The 17,724-nt window shown below is 49.0% G+C and overlaps 1 protein-coding gene across 1 annotated transcript in view; it reads right to left on the minus strand.

Moving 5' to 3' along the window:
• The window catches only part of EFR3B (EFR3 homolog B), a 129,356-nt gene extending 120,367 nt beyond the window's left edge, over nt 1-8,989 (minus strand). The window contains exons 1-2 of the mRNA XM_058801529.1: nt 8,912-8,989; nt 3,888-4,015 (exon numbers count right to left, since the gene is read on the minus strand). Of these exons, the coding sequence (XP_058657512.1) occupies nt 3,888-3,994 (107 nt within the window). The 5' untranslated portion in view covers nt 3,995-4,015; nt 8,912-8,989. The remainder of the gene's footprint in view (nt 1-3,887; nt 4,016-8,911) is intronic.
• Nucleotides 8,990-17,724: the final 8,735 nt, after the last annotated feature.

A 17,724-nucleotide genomic window follows, 5' to 3' on the forward strand; every position in this document is an offset into this window, starting at 1 on the left:
GGGACGAAATTTGGGGATTTGGGAAAATTTGGGAAGGGATTCAGGGAAAGGGAATTTGGGAATGTTGGGGCGGGATTTAAGGAAGGGAATCTGGAATTTGGGAATCTGGGAATTTTTCGGAAAGGAAACCTGGGAAGGGATTTGGGGATTTGGGAATGTTGGGAATGTTGGGAGGGATTTAGGGTTTCGAATTCGGGGATTTGGGAATGTTGGAACTTGGGTGCGGATTTAGGGAAAGGAATTTGGGAAGGGATTCAGGGAAAGGGAATTTGGGAATGTTGGGGCAGGATTTAAGGAACTTGGGAATCTGGAATTTGGGAATCTGGGAATTTTTGGGAAAGGAAACCTGGGAAGGGATTTAGGGAATCTGGGGATTTGGGGATTGGGGAACGTTGGGAATTTTGGGAGGGATTTAGGGACAGGAATTTGGGGTTTGGGGAATGTTGGAATTTGGGAAGGGATTCAGGGAAAGGGAATTTGGGAATGTTGGGGCGGGATTTAAGGAACTTGGGAATCTGGAATTTGGGAATCTGGGAATTTTTCGGAATGGAAACCTGGGAAGGGATTTAGGGAATCTGGGGATTTGGGAATCTGGGAATGTTGGGAATGGACTGAGGGAAGGGGGTCTGGGAATTCGGGAAGGGATTCAAGGAATGAAATTTGGGCATTGGGAGATCTTGGAATTTTGAGAACCTGGGAATTTGGGAATCTGGGAACAGAACTTGGGAACCTGGGTGCGGATTCAGGGAAAGGAATTTGGGAAGGGATTCAGGGGAAGGGAATTTGGGAATGTTGGGGCGGGACTTAAGGAAGGGAATCTGGAATTTGGGAATCTGGGAATTTTGAGAAAGGACACCTGGGAAGGGATTTAGGGAATCTGGGGATTTGGGGATTTGGGAATGTTGGGAATTTTGGGAGGGATTTAGGGATGGGGATTTGGGGATTTGGGAATGTTGGGAATGGACTGGGGGAAGGGCATCTGGGAATTTGGGAAGGGAATTTGGGAATTTTGAGAATCTGGGAATTTGGGAATGGGTTCAGGGAAAGGGAATTTGGAAATTCGGGCATCTGGGGACTTGGAAATTTGGAAATGTTGGGAATGGATTGAGGGAAAGGGATCTGGGAATTTGGGAAGGGATTTAGGGAAAGGAGTTTGGGAATCCGGGAATTTGGGAATATGGGAATGGATTTAGGGGAGGAAATTTGGGAATCCGGGAAAGGATTTAGGGAAAGGAATTTGGGAATTTGGGAAATGAAATCAGAGAAGGAAATGCGTGCGGGGAATTTGGGGATTTGAGAATCGGGGAAGGGATTTAGGGAAGGGAATTTGGGAATTTTGGGAATTTTGTGCCCTTTGGGGATGTCCGCGAGGGCCGGAATTCCCGGTGGGGTGAATTTAGGGGGAGCAATTTGGGAATTTGGGAACCCGGGAATTTTCACATTTTGTAAGGGATTCAGGGAAGGGAATCTGGGAATTTTGGGGGGGGGGGATTCAGGGAATTTGGGGATTTGAGAATGTGGGAGTTTGGTGAGAGATTCAGGGAATTTGGGCCTTGGGGAATGCCGGGGATGTCGGGGCTGGATTTAGGGTGGGATGGAGGTTTGGGAATTCCCGTCGGGGGTGAGGGTTTGGGATCCGTCCCCGCGTCCCTGCGTGTGTCCCGCGCCCGTATGGGTGCCGTGCCCGTATGGGTGCCGTACCCTTATCGGTGCCGTACCCGTATGGGTGCCGCACCCGTATGGGTGCCGTACCCGTATGGGTGCCGCGCCCGTATGGGTGCCGTGCCCGTATGGGTGCCGTGACCGTATGGGTGCCGTACCCGTATGGGTGCCGTGACCGTATGGGTGCCGTGCCCGTATGGGTGCCGTGACCGTATGGGTGCCGTGCCCGTATGGGTGCCGTGACCGTATGGGTGCCGTACTCGTATGGGTGCCGTGCCCGTATGGGTGCCGTACCCGTATGGGTGCCGTGCCCGTATGGGTGCCGTACCCGTATGGGTGCCGTGCCCGTATGGGTGCCGTACCCGTATGGGTGCTGTACCCGTATGGGTGCCGTACCCGTATGGGTGCCGTACTCGTATGGGTGCCGTGCCCGTATGGGTGCCGTACCCGTATGGGTGCCGTGCCCGTATGGGTGCCGTACCCGTATGGGTGCCGTGCCCGTATGGGTGCCGCGCCCGTATGGGTGCCGTACCCGTATGGGTGCCGTACCCGTATCGGTGCCGTACCCGTATCGGTGCCGTACCCGTATGGGTGCCGTACCCGTATGGGTGCCGTGCCCGTATGGGTGCCGTACCCGTATGGGTGCCGTACCCGTATGGGTGCCGTGCCCGTATGGGTGCCGTACCCGTATCGGTGCCGTACCCGTATGGGTGCCGCGCCCGTATGGGTGCCGTACCCGTATGGGTGCCGTACCCGTATGGGTGCCGTGCCCGTATGGGTGCCGTACCCGTATCGGTGCCGTACCCGTATGGGTGCCGTACCCGTATGGGTGCCGTACCCGTATGGGTGCCGTGCCCGTATGGGTGCCGTACCCGTATGGGTGCTGTACCCGTATGGGTGCCGTACCCGTATGGGTGCCGTACTCGTATGGGTGCCGTGCCCGTATGGGTGCCGTACCCGTATGGGTGCCGTGCCCGTATGGGTGCCGTACCCGTATGGGTGCCGTGCCCGTATGGGTGCCGTACCCGTATGGGTGCTGTACCCGTATGGGTGCCGTACCCGTATCGGTGCCGTACCCGTATCGGTGCCGTACCCGTATGGGTGCCGTACCCGTATGGGTGCCGTGCCCGTATGGGTGCCGTACCCATATCGGTGCCGTACCCGTATGGGTGCCGCGCCCGTATGGGTGCCGTACCCGTATGGGTGCCGTACCCGTATGGGTGCCGTGCCCGTATGGGTGCCGTACCCGTATGGGTGCCGTACCCGTGCCCGTATCGGTGCCGTGCCCGTATGGGTGCCGTACCCGTGCCCGTATGGGTGCCGTACCCGTATGGGTGCCGTACCCGTATGGGTGCCGTGCCCGTATGGGTGCCGTACCCGTACCCGTATGGGTGCCGTGCCCGTATGGGTGCCGTACCCGTATGGGTGCCGTACCCGTGCCCGTATGGGTGCCGTGCCCGTATGGGTGCCGTACCCGTATGGGTGCCGTACCCGTATGGGTGCTGTACCCGTGCCCGTATGGGTGCCGTACCCGTATCGGTGCCGTGCCCGTATCGGTGCCGTGACCGTATGGGTGCCGTACCCGTATGGGTGCCGTGCCCGTATGGGTGCCGTGCCCGTATCGGTGCCGTGCCCGTATGGGTGCCGCGCCCGTATGGGTGCCGTACCCGTATGGGTGCCGTGCCCGTATGGGTGCCGTACCCGTATGGGTGCCGTACCCGTATGGGTGCCGTACCCGTATCGGTGCCGTACCCGTATGGGTGCCGTGCCCGTATGGGTGCCGTACCCGTGCCCGTATCGGTGCCGTGCCCGTATGGGTGCCGTACCCGTGCCCGTATGGTTGCCGTACCCGTATCGGTGCCGTACCCGTATCGGTGCCATACCCGTATGGGTGCTGCGCCCGTATGGGTGCCGTACCCGTATGGGTGCCGTGCCCGTATGGGTGCCGTACCCGTATGGGTGCCGTGCCCGTATGGGTGCCGTACCCGTATCGGTGCCGCGCCCGTATGGGTGCCGTACCCGTACCCGTATGGGTGCCGCGCCCGTATGGGTGCCGTACCCGTACCCGTATGGGTGCCGTACCCGTGCCCGTATGGGTGCCGTACCCGTGCCCGTATGGGTGCCGTGCCCGTATGGGTGCCGTACCCGTACCCGTACCCGTATGGGTGCCGTGCCCGTATGGGTGCCGTGACCGTATGGGTGCCGCGCCCGTATGGGTGCCGTACCCGTATCGGTGCCGCGCCACGTCACGTGTCAGGCGCTCGCTCAGGTAGGCGCCGATGCGGTCGAGCTTCTCCGGCGCCGACAGCGCGTAGAACGTCAGCTTCTCCATGTTGGCCTTCACCAGTCCCTCCTGAAAAATATGGGGATAAAAACGGGAAAAATGGGAAAAATGGGCACACAGCTTCTCCATGTTGGATTGAACCAATCCTTCCTGAAAAATATGGGGGAAAATGGGGTAAAACGGGAAAAACGGGAAAAATGGGCACACAGCTTCTCCATGTTGGCCTTCACCAGTCCTTCCTGAAAAATTTGGGGGAAAAACGGGAAAAATGGGAAAAATGGGCACACAGCTTCTCCATGTTGGATTGAACCAGTCCTTCCTGAAAAATATGGGGGAAAAACGGGAAAAATGGGAAAAATGGGCACACAGCTTCTCCGTGTTGGATTGAACCAATCCTTCCTGAAAAATATGGGGAAAAATGGGAATAAAAACATGGAAAAAAACGGGAAAAATAGGAATGAAAATGGGAAAAATGGGCACACAGGTTCTGCATGTTGGATTGAACCAATCCTTCCTGAAAAATATGGGGGAAAATGGGAAAAAAATGGGAATGAAAATGGGAATGGAAACACAGCTTCTCCATGTTGCATTTAACCAAACCCTCCTAAAATATGGTATTAAAAACGGGAAAAACGGGCACACAGCTGCTCCATGTTGGATTGAACCAATCCTTCCTGAAAAATATGGGGGAAATTGGGAATAAAACCATGGAAAAAAACGGGAAAATGGGAATAAAAATGGGAATGGGCGCACAGCTTCTCCGTGTTGGATTTAACCAGTCCTTCCTGAAAAATATGGGGGAAAAATGGGCACACAGCTTCTCCATGTTGGCCTTCACCAATCCTTCCTGAAAAATATGGGGGAAATTGGGGTAAAAACGGGAAAAATGGGCACACAGCTTCTCCACGTTTAATTGAACCAGTCCTTTCTGAAAAATATGGGGGGAAAACGGGAAAAATGGGAAAAATGGGCACACAGCTTCTCCATGTTGGATTGAACCAATCCTTCCTGAAAAATATGGGGGAAATTGGGGTAAAAACGGGAAAAATGGGCACACAGCTTCTCCATGTTGGATTGAACCAGTCCTTCCTGAAAAATATGGGGGAAAATGGGAATAAAAACATGGAAAAAACAGGGAAAAATGGGAATGAAAATGGGAAAAATGGGCACACAGGTTCTGCATGTTGGATTGAACCAATCCTTCCTGAAAAATATGGGGGAAAATGGGAAAAAAATGGGAATGAAAATGGGAATGGAAACACAGCTTCTCCATGTTGCATTTAACCAAACCCTCCTAAAATATGGTATTAAAAACGGGAAAAACGGGCACACAGCTGCTCCACGTTGGATTGAACCAGTCCTTCCTGAAAAATATGGGGGAAAAACGGGAAAAATGGGAAAAATGGGCACACAGCTTCTCCATGTTGGATTGAACCAATCCTTCCTGAAAAATATGGGGGAAATTGGGAATAAAACCATGGAAAAAAACGGGAAAATGGGAATAAAAATGGGAATGGGCGCACAGCTTCTCCATGTTGGCCTTCACCAATCCTTCCTGAAAAATATGGGGGAAAAATGGGAAAAATGGGCACACAGCTTCTCCATGTTGGTTTGAACCAATCCTTCCTGAAAAATATGGGGGAAAATGAGAATAGAAACATGGAAAAAACCGGGAAAAATGGGAATGAAAATGGGAATGGAAACACAGCTTCTCCATGTTGGATTGAACCAAACCCTCCTAAAATATGGTATTAAAAACGGGAAAAACGGGCACACAGCTGCTCCATGTTGGATTGAACCAATCCTTCCTGAAAAATATGGGGGAAAAATGGGAAAAATGGGCACACAGCTTCTCCATGTTGGCCTTCAACAATCCTTCCTGAAAAATACGGGGGAAAACGGGAAAAATGGGAAAAATGGGCACACAGCTTCTCCATGTTGGATTGAACCAGTCCTTCCTGAAAAATATGGGGGAAATTGGGGGAAAAACGGGAAAAATGGGCACACAGCTTCTCCATGTTGGTTTGAACCAATCCTTCCTGGAAAAATGGGAATAAAACCATGGAAAATGGGAATGGGAACGCAGCATCTCCGTGTTGGATTTAACTGAACCTTACCGGAATGGAAAAAAACCACGGAAAATGGGAAAAAACCACGGAAAATGGGAAAAACGGGGATAAAAATGGGAATGGGAAGGCAGCTTCTCCATGTTGGGTTTGACTGAACCCTCCTGGAATGGGGAAAATGGGAATAAAAACGGGAATAACGGCAACAGCGATGGGAACGACAGGAACAGTAATGTCCTAAAATCCCAAATCCAAGGTCCCAAATCCCCCAAAAACCCCAAAAACCCCATAAATTCCCCCAAATTCCCACCTTGGGGTCGATGATGTCCATCCATCCCAAACCCCAAAAACCCCAAAAACCCCAAACCACAAACCCCAAAAATTCCAAACCCCAAATCCCCAAACCCCATAAAACCCCATAAATTCCCCCAAAACCCCCATAAATTCCCCAAAACCCCCAAACCCCACAATTTGCCCCAAACTGCACCTCGGGGTCCTTGGGGTCGATGTTGTCCATCCTCCCCAAACCCCAAAAACCCCAAAACCCAAACCACAAACCCCAAAAATTCCAAACCCCAAATACCCAAAACCCAAAAACCCCATAAATCCCCCAAAAACCCCAAATCTCCTGAATCACCTCAGGGTCCTCGGGGTAGAAGTCATCCATCCATCCCCAAACCCAAAATCCCAAATCCCAAAATCCCAAACCCCAAATCCAAAATTCCTTTTAAATCCCAAACCCCAAAAAAATCCCGTAAATCCCCACCTCGGGGTCCTTGGCGCAGATGTTGTCCGTCCATCCCCAAACCCCAAATCACAAATCTCAAAAACCCAAAAACCCCAAATTCCCAAAAATTCCCAAACTCCAAAAGCCCCAAAACCCCATAAATTCCCCAAACCCCCATAAATTCCCCAAACCCCCATAAATTCCCCAAAAACCCATAAATTCCCCAAAACCCCATAAATTCCCCAAACCCCCATAAATTCCCCAAAATCCCATAAATTCCCCAAACCCCATAAATTCCCCAAAACCCCATAAATTCCCCAAAACCCCATAAATTCCCCAAAACCCCAAACCCCCATAAATTCCCCAAAAACCCCATAAATTCCCAAAACCCCCATAAATTCCCCAAACCCCCATAAATTCCCCAAAACCCCCATAAATTCCCCCAAAAACCCCATAAATTCCCCAAACCCCCATAAATTCCCCAAAACCCCATAAATTCCCCAAAACCCCATAAATTCCCCAAAACCCCATAAATGCCCCAAACCCCATAAATTCCCCAAACCCCCATAAATTCCCCAAAAACCCCATAAATTCCCCAAAACCCCATAAATTCCCCAAAACCCCCATAAATTCCCCAAACCCCATAAATTCCCCAAACCCCATAAATTCCCCAAAACCCCATAAATTCCCCAAACCCCATAAATTCCCCAAACCCCATAAATTCCCCAAAACCCCATAAATTCCCCAAACCCCATAAATTCCCCAAACCCCCATAAATTCCCCAAACCCCCATAAATTCCCCAAACCCCATAAATTCCCCCAAAACCCCCATAAATTCCCAAAACCCCATAAATTCCCCAAAACCCCATAAATGCCCCAAACCCCCATAAATTCCCCAAAACCCCCATAAATTCCCCAAAACCCCATAAATCCTCAAACTCCAAACCCCCAAAATCCTAAATCCCGAACCTCAAAAATTCCAAACCTCAAAAATTCCAACCCCCAAACCCCCAATTCCCAAATCCCAAATTCCCCAAACTCCAAAAACCCCGAAAATCCCAAATCCCAAAAATCCCCAGCTGAGGGTCCTCAGGGTAACGTCCCTCCATCCCCAAACCCCAAACCACAAAAATCCCAAATCCCAAAAATCCCAAACCCCAAAAATCCCAAATCCCAAACTCCAAATTCTCCAAATCCCAAATCCTCGAAACGCCAAAAACCCCAAAAATCCCAAACTCCAAACTGCAAAAATCCCAAATCCCAAACCCCAAAATTTCCAAATCCCCAAAGTCCAAACCCCAAAAACCCCAAAAACCCCAAAAACCCCAAAAACCCCAAACCCCCCAAACCACAAACCCCAAAAATTCCAAACCCCAAAACCCCAAAAACCCCATAAATTCCCCAAAAACCCCAAAAACCCCCATAAATGCCCCAAACCCCATAAATTCCCCCAAATTCCCACCTCGGGCTCCTCGGGGTCGATGTTGTCCATCCATCCCAAACCCAAAAACCCCAAAAACCAAATCCCATCAATTCCCAAATAATCCCCAAAACCCCATAAATTCCCTTATAACCCAAAAAACCCCATAAATTCCCCAAAACCCCATAAATTCCCCAAAAACCCCAAAAACCCCCATAAATGCCCCAAACCCCATAAATTCCCCCAAATTCCCACCTCGGGCTCCTCGGGGTCGATGTTGTCCATCCATCCCAAACCCAAAAAACCCCAAAAATTCCCAAATAATCCCCAAAACCCCAAAACCCCAAAAACCCCATAAATTCCCCAAACCCCAAAAACGCCATAAATTGCCCAAAACCCCATAAATTCCCCCAAATTGGCACCTCGGGGTCGATGTTGTCCATCCATCCCAAACCCCAAAAACCCCAAAAACCCCAAAAATTCCCAAATAATCCCCAAAACCCCAAAACCCCATAAATTCCCCAAAAACCCCAAAAACCCCCATAAATGCCCCAAACCCCATAAATTCCCCCAAATTCCCACCTCGGGCTCCTCGGGGTCGATGTTGTCCATCCATCCCAAACCCCAAAAACCCCAAAAATTCCCAAATAATCCCCAAAACCCCAAAACCCCAAAAACGCCATAAATTGCCCAAAAACCCCAAAAACGCCATAAATTGCCCAAAACCCCCCCAATTTTCCCCAAATTCCCACCTGGGGCTCCTCGGGGTAGATGTTGTCCACGAGTCGTTTGTAGCGGGGCCTGAGCGCCCCACAGCAGCCACACACACCTGCGGGGAATTGGCGAAAATCGGAACAAATCTGGGGAAAAATCTGGGAAATAGCGGGGGAAATTGGGGAAAAAATCTGAAAAAAATCTGGGGAAAATCTGGGGAAAATTGGGGAAAAAAAAAGAAAAAATTGGGGAAAAAATCAGAAAAAATCTGGGGGAAATAGCGGGGGAAATTGGGGAAAAAATCAGAAAAAATCTGGGAAAAGAGCGGGGGAAATTGGGGAAAAAAAAAGAAAAAATTGGGGAAAAAATCAGAAAACATCTGGGGGAAATAGCGGGGGAAATTGGGGAAAAAATCAGAAAAAATCTGGGGAAAAAATCTGGGGAAAATTGGGGAAAAAAACAGAAAAAATTGGGGAAAAAATCAGAAAAAATCTGGGGGAAATAGCGGGGGAAATTGGGGGAAAATCAGAAAAAAATTGGGGAAAAAATCTGGGGAAAATTGGGGAAAAAAACAGAAAAAAATTGGGGAAAAAATCTGGGGGAAATAGCGGGGGAAATTGGGGGAAAATCAGAAAAAAATTGGGGAAAAAATCTGGGGAAAATCTGGGAAAAGAGCGGGGGAAATTGGGGAAAAAATCAGAAAAAATTGGGGAAAAAATCAGAAAACATCTGCGGGAAATAGCGGGGGAAATTGGGGAAAAATCAGAAAAAATCTGGGGAAAAAATCTGGGGAAAATTGGGGAAAAAAACAGAAAAAATTGGGGAAAAAATCAGAAAAAATCTGGGGGAAATAGCGGGGGAAATTGGGGGAAAATCAGAAAAACATTTTTGGAAAAAAATCAGAAAAAATCTGGGAAAAGAGCGGGAAATTGGGGAAAAGCAGAAAAAATCTGGGGAAAAAAATCTGGGAAAGTAGCGGGGGAAATTGGGGGAAAATCAGAAAAAATTGGGGAAAAAATCAGAAAAAATCTGGGGAAAAAATCAGAAAAAATCTGGGAAAAGAGCGGGAAATTGGGGAAAAAATCGGAAAAAATCTGGGGAAAAATCTGGGAAAATAGCGGGGGAAATTGGGGAAAAATCAAAAAAAATCTGGGGAAAAAATCTGGGGAAAATTGGGGAAAAAACCAGAAAAAATTGGGGAAAAAATCAGAAAACATCTGGGGGAAATAGCGGGGGAAATTGGGGAAAAAATCAGAAAAAATCTGGGGAAAAAATCTGGGGAAAATTGGGGAAAAAAACAGAAAAAAATTGGGGAAAAAATCTGTGAAAAGAGTGGGGGAAATTGGGGCAAAATCAGAAAAAAATTGGGGAAAAAATCTGGGGAAAATCTGGGAAAAGAGCGGGGGAAATTGGGGAAAAAATCAGAAAACATCTGGGGGAAATAGCGGGGGAAATTGGGGGAAAATCAGAAAAAATCTGGGGAAAAAATCTGGGGAAAATTGGGGAAAAAACAGAAAAAATTGGGGAAAAAATCAGAAAAAATCTGGGGGAAATAGCGGGGGAAATTGGGGGAAAATCAGAAAAAAATTGGGGAAAAATCTGGGGAAAATTGGGAAAAAAATCAGAAAAAATTGGGGAAAAAATCAGAAAAAATCTGGGAAAAGAGCGGGGGAAATTGGGGGAAAATCAGAAAAAATCTGGGGGAAATAGCGGGGGAAATTGGGGAAAAAATCAGAAAAAATCTGGGGAAAAAATCTGGGGAAAATTGGGGAAAAAAACAGAAAAAAATTGGGGAAAAAATCTGGGGGAAATAGCGGGGGAAATTGGGGAAAAATCAGAAAAAATCTGGGGAAAAAATCTGGGGAAAATTGGGGAAAAAAACAGAAAAAATTGGGGAAAAATCAGAAAAAATCTGGGGAAAATAGCGGGGGAAATTGGGGGAAAATCAGAAAAAAATTGGGGAAAAATCTGGGGAAAATTGGGAAAAAAATCAGAAAAAATTGGGGAAAAAATCAGAAAAAATCTGGGAAAATAGCGGGGGAAATTGGGGAAAATCAGAAAAAAAATTAGGGAAAAATCTGGGGAAAATTGGGGAAAAAATCAGAAAAAATATGGGAAAATAGCGGGGGAAATTGGGGAAAATCAGGAAAAATTTGGGGAAAAAATCTGGGGAAAATCTGGGAAAATAGCGGGGGAAATTGGGGAAAATCAGAAAAACATTTAGGGAAAAAATCAGAAAAAATCTGGGAAAAGAGCGGGGGAAATTGGGGGAAAATCAGAAAAAATTGGGGGAAAAAATCAGAAAAAATCTGGGGAAATTCTGGGAAAGAGCGGGGAATTGGGGAAAAATCAGAAAAAATTGGGGAAAAAAATCAGAAAAAATCTGGGGAAAAACACGGGAAAATTGGGAAAAATGGGGGGGAAAATGGGGGAAAATCTGGGAAAATAGCGGGGGAAATTGGGGGAAAATCAGAAAAAAAAATTGGGGAAAAAATCAGAAAAAATCTGGGGAATATCTGGGAAAAGAGGGGGGGAAATTGGGGAAAAATCAGAAAAAATTTCGGGAAAAATCTGGGGAAAATCTGGGAAAGTAGCGGGGGAAATTGGGGGAAAATCACAAAAAAAATTGGGGAGAAAATCTGGGAAAATAGCGGGGGAAATTGGGGGAAAATCAGAAAAAAAATTTAGGGAAAAAATCAGAAAAAATCTGAGGAAAATCTGGGAAAATAGCGGGGGAAATTGGGGAAAATCAGGAAAACATTTAGGGAAAAAATCTGGGGAAAATCTGGGAAAATAGCGGGGGAAATTGGGGGAAAATCAGAAAAAATTTCGGGAAAAATCTGGGGAAAATCTGGGAAAGTAGCGGGGGAAATTGGGGAAAAATCACAAAAAAAATTGGGGAGAAAATCTGGGAAAATAGCGGGGGAAATTGGGGAAAATCAGAAAAAATTGGGGGAAAAATCTGGGGAAAATCTGGGAAAACAGCGGGGGAAATTGGGGAAAAATCAGAAAAAAATTTGGGGAAAAAAATCAGAAAACATCTGGGGGAAATAGCGGGGGAAATTGGGGAAAATCAGAAAAAAAATTGGGGGAAAAAATCAGGGAAAATCTGGGAAAATAGTGGGGGAAATTGGGGAAAAATCACAAAAAATCTGGGGAAAAACATGGTAAAATTGGGGAAAATCGGGGGGAAAATGGGGGAAAATCTGGGAAAATAGCGGGGGAAATTGGGGAAAATCAGAAAAAATCTGGGGAAAAAATGTGGGAAAAGAGCGGGGGAAATTGGGGGAAAATCAGAAAAACATTTACGGAAAAAAAATCAGAAAAAATCTGGGAAAGAGCAAGGAAATTGGGGAAAATCAGAAAAACATTGGGGAAAAAAATCAGAAAAAATCTGGGGGAAATCTGGGAAAATAGTGGGGAAAATTGGGGGAAAATCAGAAAAACATTTGGGGAAAAAATCAGAAAAAAATTAGGGAAAAAATCAGAAAAAATCTGGGGGAAATCTGGGAAAAGAGCAGGGGAAATTGGGGAAAAATCACAAAAAAAATTGGGGAGAAAATCTGGGAAAATAGCGGGGAAATTGGGGGGAAAATCAGAAAAAAATTGGTGAAAAAATCTGGGGAAAATCTGGGAAAATAGCGGGGGAAATTGGGGGAAAATCAGAAAAAAAATTTAGGGAAAAAAATCAGAAAAAATCTGAGGAAAATCTGGGAAAATAGCGGGGGAAATTGGGGAAAATCAGGAAAACATTTAGGGAAAAAATCTGGGGAAAATCTGGGAAAATAGCGGGGAAATTGGGGAAAATCAGAAAAAAATTTGGGGAAAAAATCAGTAAAAATCTGGAGAAAAACACGGGAAAATTGGGAAAAATGGGGGGGAAAATGGGGGAAAATCTGGGAAAATAGCGGGGGAAATTGGGGGAAAATCAGAAAAAAAAATTGGGGAAAAAATCAGAAAAAATCTGGGGAATATCTGGGAAAAGAGGGGGGGAAATTGGGGCAAAATCAGAAAAAATTTCGGGAAAAATCTGGGGAAAATCTGGGAAAGTAGCGGGGGAAATTGGGGGAAAATCAGAAAAAAAATTTAGGGAAAAAAATCAGAAAAAATCTGAGGAAAATCTGGGAAAATAGCGGGGGAAATTGGGGAAAATCAGGAAAACATTTAGGGAAAAAATCTGGGGAAAATCTGGGAAAATAGCGGGGAAATTGGGGAAAATCAGAAAAAAATTTGGGGAAAAAATCAGTAAAAATCTGGAGAAAAACACGGGAAAATTGGGAAAAATGGGGGGGAAAATGGGGGAAAATCTGGGAAAATAGCGGGGGAAATTGGGGGAAATCAGAAAAAAATTTGGGGAAAAAATCAGAAAAAATCTGGGGAATATCTGGGAAAGAGCGGGTTTGGGGTTTGAGACCATTTGGGATTTGGGTTTCAGATTTTGGAGTGAGGATTTGGGGTTTGGGGTTCAGGATTTGGGGTTTGGGGTCGTTTGGGGTTTGGGGTTCAGAGTTTGGGGTTTGGGGTTCAGGGTTCAGGGTTTGGGGTTTGAGACCATTTGGGATTTGGGTTTCAGGATTTTGGAGTGAGGATTTGGGGTTTGGGGTTCAGGATTTGGGGTTTGGGTCCGTTTGGAGTTTGGGGTTCAGGGTTTGGGGTCTGGGCCTGTTTGGGGTTCAGGATTTGGGTCCGTTCGGGGTTTGGGGTTCAGGATTTGGGGTTTGGGCTCTGGGCCCGTTTGGGGTTCGGGGTTGGTTTGGATTCAGGATTTGGGGTTCGGGATTTGGGGTTCAGGGTTCAGGATTTGGGATTTGGGCTCATTTGGGGTTCAGGGTTTGGGGTTCAGGGTTTGGGGTTCAGGATTTGGGGTCGTTTGGGCTTTGGGGTCAGGATTTGGGGTTTGGGTCCCCTTGGGGTTCAGGCTTTGGGGTTTGGGCCCGTTTGGGGATCGGGGTTTGGGGTGAGTTCGGGTCCCTTTGGGGTCCGTTTGGGGTTTGGGGTTCAGGGTTCGGGGTTCAGGTCAGTTTGGGGTTCAGGGTTTGGGGTTCAGCGTTTGGGTCAGTTTGGGGTCAGTTTGGGGTTCAGGGTTTGGGGTTTGGGGTGTGTTTGGGTCCCTTTGGGGTCCGTTTGGGGTTCGGGGTTCAGGATTTGGGGTTCAGGTCAGTTTGGGGTTCGGGGTTCGGGGTTTGGGGTTCAGGGTTTGGGGTTCAGGTCAGTTTGGGGTTCAGGGTTTGGGGTTCAGCGTTTGGGTCAGTTTGGGGTTCGGGGTTCGGGGTTTGGGGTTCAGGGTTCGGGGTTCAGGTCAGTTTGGGGTTCAGGGTTTGGGGTTTGGGGTGTGTTTGGGTCCCTTTGGGGTCCATTTGGGGTTCGGGGTTCAGCATTTGGGGTTCAGGTCAGTTTGGGGTTCGGGGTTTGGGGTTCGGGGTGCGTTTGGGTCAGTTTGGGGTCCGTTTGGGGTTCGGGGTTCGGGGTTTGGGGTTCAGGTCAGTTTGGGGTTCAGGGTTTGGGGTTCAGGTCAGTTTGGGGTTCAGGGTTCGGGGTTTGGGGTTCAGGGTTCGGGGTTCAGGTCAGTTTGGGGTTCAGGGTTTGGGGTTCAGCGTTTGGGTCAGTTTGGGGTCAGTTTGGGGTTCAGGGTTTGGGGTTTGGGGTGTGTTTGGGTCCCTTTGGGGTCCGTTTGGGGTTCAGGGTTCAGCATTTGGGGTTCAGGTCAGTTTGGGGTTCGGGGTTTGGGGTTCAGGGTTTGGGGTTCAGGTCAGTTTGGGGTTCAGGGTTTGGGGTTCAGGTCAGTTTGGGGTTCGGGGTTCGGGGTTTGGGGTTCAGGGTTTGGGGTTCAGGTCAGTTTGGGGTTCAGGGTTTGGGGTTCAGCGTTTGGGTCAGTTTGGGGTTCGGGGTTTGGGGTTCAGGGTTCGGGGTTCAGGTCAGTTTGGGGTTCAGGGTTTGGGGTTCGGGGTGCGTTTGGGTCAGTTTGGGGTCCGTTTGGGGTTCGGGGTTCGGGGTTTGGGGTTCAGGTCAGTTTGGGGTTCGGGGTTCAGGGTGCGTTTGGGTCAGTTTGGGGTTCAGGGTTTGGGGTTCGGGGTGCGTTTGGGTCAGTTTGGGGTCCGTTTGGGGTTCGGGGTTCGGGGTTTGGGGTTCAGGTCAGTTTGGGGTTCGGGGTTCAGGGTGCGTTTGGGTCAGTTTGGGGTTCAGGGTTTGGGGTTCGGGGTGCGTTTGGGTCCCTTTGGGGTCCGTTTGGGGTTCGGGGTTCAGGGTTTGGGGTTCAGGTCAGTTTGGGGTCCGTTTGGGGTTCGGGGTTCAGCGTTTGGGTCCCTTTGGGCTCCGTGTGGGGTTGGGGTGCGTTCGGGTTCCGTTTCCCCAGCCCGGGAAGGGCGTCCGGGCTCTCAGAGGTCACCGGGGATTCCCAAAATCCCCAAATCCCAAAATCCCCAAATCCCCAAATCCCCAAATCCCAAAATCCCCAAAATCCCCAAAATCCCTTAATCCCCAAGGGGGGGGGAGGGGAGGGCGCCAGATGCTGCTGCAGCTGCTCCTCGGCAGGGACGGCCCCAAAACCCCCGGATTCCACCCCAAAACTCCGGATTCTACCCCAAAACCCCCGGATTCCACCCCAAAAACTCGGAATTGGCCCCAAAATCCCCGGATTCCACCCCAAAAACTCGGAATTGGCCCCAAAATCCCTGGATTCCACCCCAAAAACTCGGAATTGGCCCCAAAATCCCCAGATTCCACCCCAAAAACTCGGAATTGGCCCCAAAATCCCCGGATTCCACCCCAAAAACTCGGATTCAACCCCAAAACATCGGAATCGGCCCCAAAATCCCAAAATCCAGCTCCAAAACGCCCGGATTCCAACCCAAAACCTCAGAATCGGCCCCAAAACCCCCGGATTCCACCCCAAAACCTCGGAATCGGCCCCAAAACCCCCGGATTCCACCCCAAAACTCCGGATTCTACCCCAAAACCTCGGAATCGGCCCCAAAAGCCCCAGCTTTCACCCCAAAACCTCGGAATGGACCCCAAAACATCGGAATCGGCCCCAAAATCCCAAAATCCAGCTCCAAAACCCCCGGATTCCACCCCAAAACCTCGGATTCCGCCCCAAAACTTCGGATTCCAACTCCAAACCCCCAGATTCCACCCCAAAACTTCAGAATTGGCCCCAGAACTCCGGATTCGACCCCAAAACCCCCGGATTCCAACCCAAAACCTCGGAATGGACCCCAAAACTCCGGACTCAGACCCAAACCCACAGAACCGGCCCCAAAATCCAAGAGTTCGGCCCCAAAACTGCTGGGTTTGGCCCCAAAATCGTGGAATTCAGCCCCAAAATCCTAAAATTCAGCCCCAAAATCCCAGAATTCAGCCCCAAAATCCTAAAATTCAGCCCCAAAATCCCCAAATTCAGCCCCAAAATCCTGAAATTCAGCCCCAAAATCCCCAAATTCAGCCCCAAAATCCTAAAATTCAGCCCCAAAACCCCAGAATTCAGCCCCAAAATCCTAAAATTCAGCCCCAAAATCCCCAAATTCAGCCCCAAAATCCCCAAATTCAGCCCCAAAATCCTGAAATTCAGCTCCAAAATCCCCAAATTCAGCCCCAAAATCCCCAAATTCAGCCCCAAAATCCTAAAATTCAGCCCCAAAATCCCCAAATTCAGCCCCAAAATCCTAAAATTCAGCCCCAAAATCCTGAAATTCAGCTCCAAAATCCCCAAATTCAGCCCCAAAATCCCCAAATTCAGCCCCAAAATCCTGAAATTCAGCCCCAAACCCACGGAATCGGCCCCAAAATCCAGGAGTTTGGGCCCAAAAATCTCAAAATTCAGCCCCAAAATCCCAGAATCGGCCCCAAAATCCCCAAATTCAGCCCCAAAATCCCAAGGTTTGACCCCCAAAATCCAAACATTTGGCCCCAAAATGCCCAAATTTGGCCCCAAAATCCCAAAATCCAGCCCCCAAAACCCCGGAATTCAGCCCCAAAGTGCTGCGATTCGACCCCAAAATCCTGGAATTTGGCCCCAAAACCACAGGATCGGCCCCCAAATCCTAAAATTCAGCCCCCAAATCCCTGGGCTCTGCCCCAAAATCCCGGAATTCAGCCCCAAAATCCTAAAAGTCGGCATCAAAACCCTGGAGTTCGGCGCCAGGACCCCGGATACGGCCCCAAAACCCACAGGATTGGCCCCAAAATCCTGAAATTCAGCCCCAAAATGGCAGATTTGACCCCAAAACTCCAAAACTTGGCCCCAAAATCCCTGGATTCGGCCCCAAAATTCCGAAATTCAGCCCCAAAATCCCGAAATTCAGCCCCAAAATCCCTGGATTCGGCCCCAAAATCCCTGGATTCGGCCCCAAAATCCCAAAATTCAGCCCCAAAATCCCTGGATTTGGCCCCAAAATCCCTGGATTCGGCCCCAAAACCCAGAAATTCAGCCCCAGAATCCCGAGATTCAGCCCCAAAATTCCTGAAGTCGGCCCCAAACCCCTGGAATTCGGCCCCAAAATCCCCGGATTCCACCCCAAAACCTCGGAATCGGCCCCAAAACCTCGGAATCGGCCCCAAAAGCCCCAGATTCCACCCCAAAACCTCGGATTCCGCCCCAAAACTTCGGATTCCAACTCCAAAGCCCCGGATTCCACCCCAAAACTTCAGAATTGGCCCCAGAACTCCGGATTCGACCCCAAAACCCCCGGATTCCAACCCAAAACCTCGGAATGGACCCCAAAACTCCGGACTCAGACCCAAACCCACAGAACCGGCCCCAAAATCCAAGAGTTCGGCCCCAAAATCCAAGAGTTCGGCCCCAAAATCCAAGAGTTCGGCCCCAAAACTGCTGGGTTTGGCCCCAAAATCCCAG

Source organism: Ammospiza caudacuta, chromosome 3 (genome assembly GCF_027887145.1).
Source record: "Ammospiza caudacuta isolate bAmmCau1 chromosome 3, bAmmCau1.pri, whole genome shotgun sequence".
Classification (NCBI taxonomy): Eukaryota; Metazoa; Chordata; class Aves; order Passeriformes; family Passerellidae; genus Ammospiza; species Ammospiza caudacuta.